Here is a 1,677-nt window from a genome sequence, read left to right as displayed (position 1 = left end):
ACTATGAGCTTATAGTTTTCGCATGGCCCTAAAATATCTGCTTGCTGGGGAATATTAATCACCACTTGATGTCTTTGTCGGAAAATGTGGGATGAGGCAGACAAAATAAAAGTATGCAGGTGACAGTCTTGGTAATACTGGAGCATGTTCAAAGGAGAATTTTTAGAAGATAGTATATCACATACACTGCCACCAAACAGAATGCAGACATAAGAATGGGAAACAATAAAAACACAAAAAAAGGAGGGAGGATTGAAATTGTAACCATTTATATGGAACAATTTTACATTTATGGTAAAGTAGAATGAATATGAGTGGTACAGACAATACCCACATGCTCTTTACCAAGACTCTCCAGTTATTAACATTCTACCTTTTTTGCTTTATCACTTCCCTCTCTCTCATCCCCTCTCTATCATTAATTCAATATCGTAGTTTCTCATATTTTTCCTCTAAATATTTTTGTCATATATTTCTAATATGGATATTCTTCTACAGTTAGTGCAGTTATCAACACAGTAAATGTAACACAAATAAGGATTGTATAATCCATTTTGAATAGAGAAGTGTTATAAATTGTAGAGTTTTCTACTATATGGAAACAATTCTAAAAAGACGTGTGAAAATTATAAAAGTCTAAATAATAATTCTGCTATAAGTTTCTAAACTTATGATGTGTAGACAGAATACTTAGCACATTAATATCAAACATTCCTACTTCATGGTTTCTTGAAAGACAGGTCCCACATTCAACATTTTCTTCAGAGCCACCATAATATCCTTATTTCTTAGACTGTAGATCAAAGGGTTTAGCACAGGAGTGAGTATGGTGTAAAAGACAGACACCACCATGTCCTTCTCAGGGGTGTGGTAGGAGCTGGGGAGCATGTAATTGTACATGGCAGCCCCATAGAAGAGGGTGACCACAGTCATGTGGGAGGAGCAGGTGGCAAAGGCCTTCTTCTGGCCTTTTGCTGAGTTCATCTTGTGGATGGTAAGGAGGATAAAATAGTAAGATCCTGAAATGACAGTCACAGGGATGAGCAGCATGAGGACACAGCAGAGGTACATGAATGTCTCATACATGGAGGTGTCTGAGCAGGAGAGCGTCAATACAGCAGGAAATTCACAGAAGAAATGATGGATCTCCCAGGATCCACAGAAGGGAAAGGTCATGGTGATGGGAGTGAACAAGAAGCCATCCACTGATCCCAGGAGCCAGCAGCCAGATGCCAGGAGGACACACACCCTGTGGTTCATGAGGACAGGGTAACGGAGAGGATGGCAGATGGCTGCATAGCGGTCATAGGCCATGGAGGCCAGGAGGAAACATTCTGAACCTGCCAGTGTCAAATAGAGGAACATCTGCATCCCACATCCGGGGGCTGAGATCGTGTTCACACCTGTGACCCGGTCCATGAGCATCTTAGGCACAGTGACAGAAATGTACGTCACGTCCATGAGAGACAACTGGCTGATGAAAAAGTACATGGGGGTGTGGAGGCGGACATTAGAGTATATGAGAAGGATCAGGATGGTGTTTCCAGACAAGGCCATCAGGAAAACCACAAAAATGACCACACAAAGGAGAGCTGGGTGTTTGGACTGACTGAAGATTCCCACCAGGATGAACTCTGACCTTCCTGAGTGGTTGGCCTTCCAGGTGGTGTCCTCCAT

The 1,677-nt window shown here is 42.1% G+C and overlaps 1 protein-coding gene across 1 annotated transcript; it reads right to left on the bottom strand.

Moving 5' to 3' along the window:
• Positions 1-367: 367 nt before the first annotated feature.
• LOC118920022 (olfactory receptor 2T29-like) lies at positions 368-1,677 on the bottom strand. Its single transcript, XM_036900443.2, has one exon. It carries the CDS (start codon positions 1,675-1,677, stop codon positions 715-717), a length of 963 nt encoding a protein of 320 aa, XP_036756338.1. The 3' UTR covers positions 368-714.

The sequence above is a fragment of the Manis pentadactyla genome, chromosome 13 (assembly GCF_030020395.1).
Source record: "Manis pentadactyla isolate mManPen7 chromosome 13, mManPen7.hap1, whole genome shotgun sequence".
NCBI lineage: Eukaryota > Metazoa > Chordata > Mammalia > Pholidota > Manidae > Manis > Manis pentadactyla.
The sequence above is the reverse complement of the archived record's forward strand: the minus strand, read 5'-3'. Positions and strand labels throughout refer to the sequence as shown.

Coding starts and splice junctions, on each gene's coding strand:
- LOC118920022 (XM_036900443.2), bottom strand. CDS start 1,677: ATGGAGGACACCACCTGGAAGGCCAACCACTCAGGAAGGTCAGAGTTC.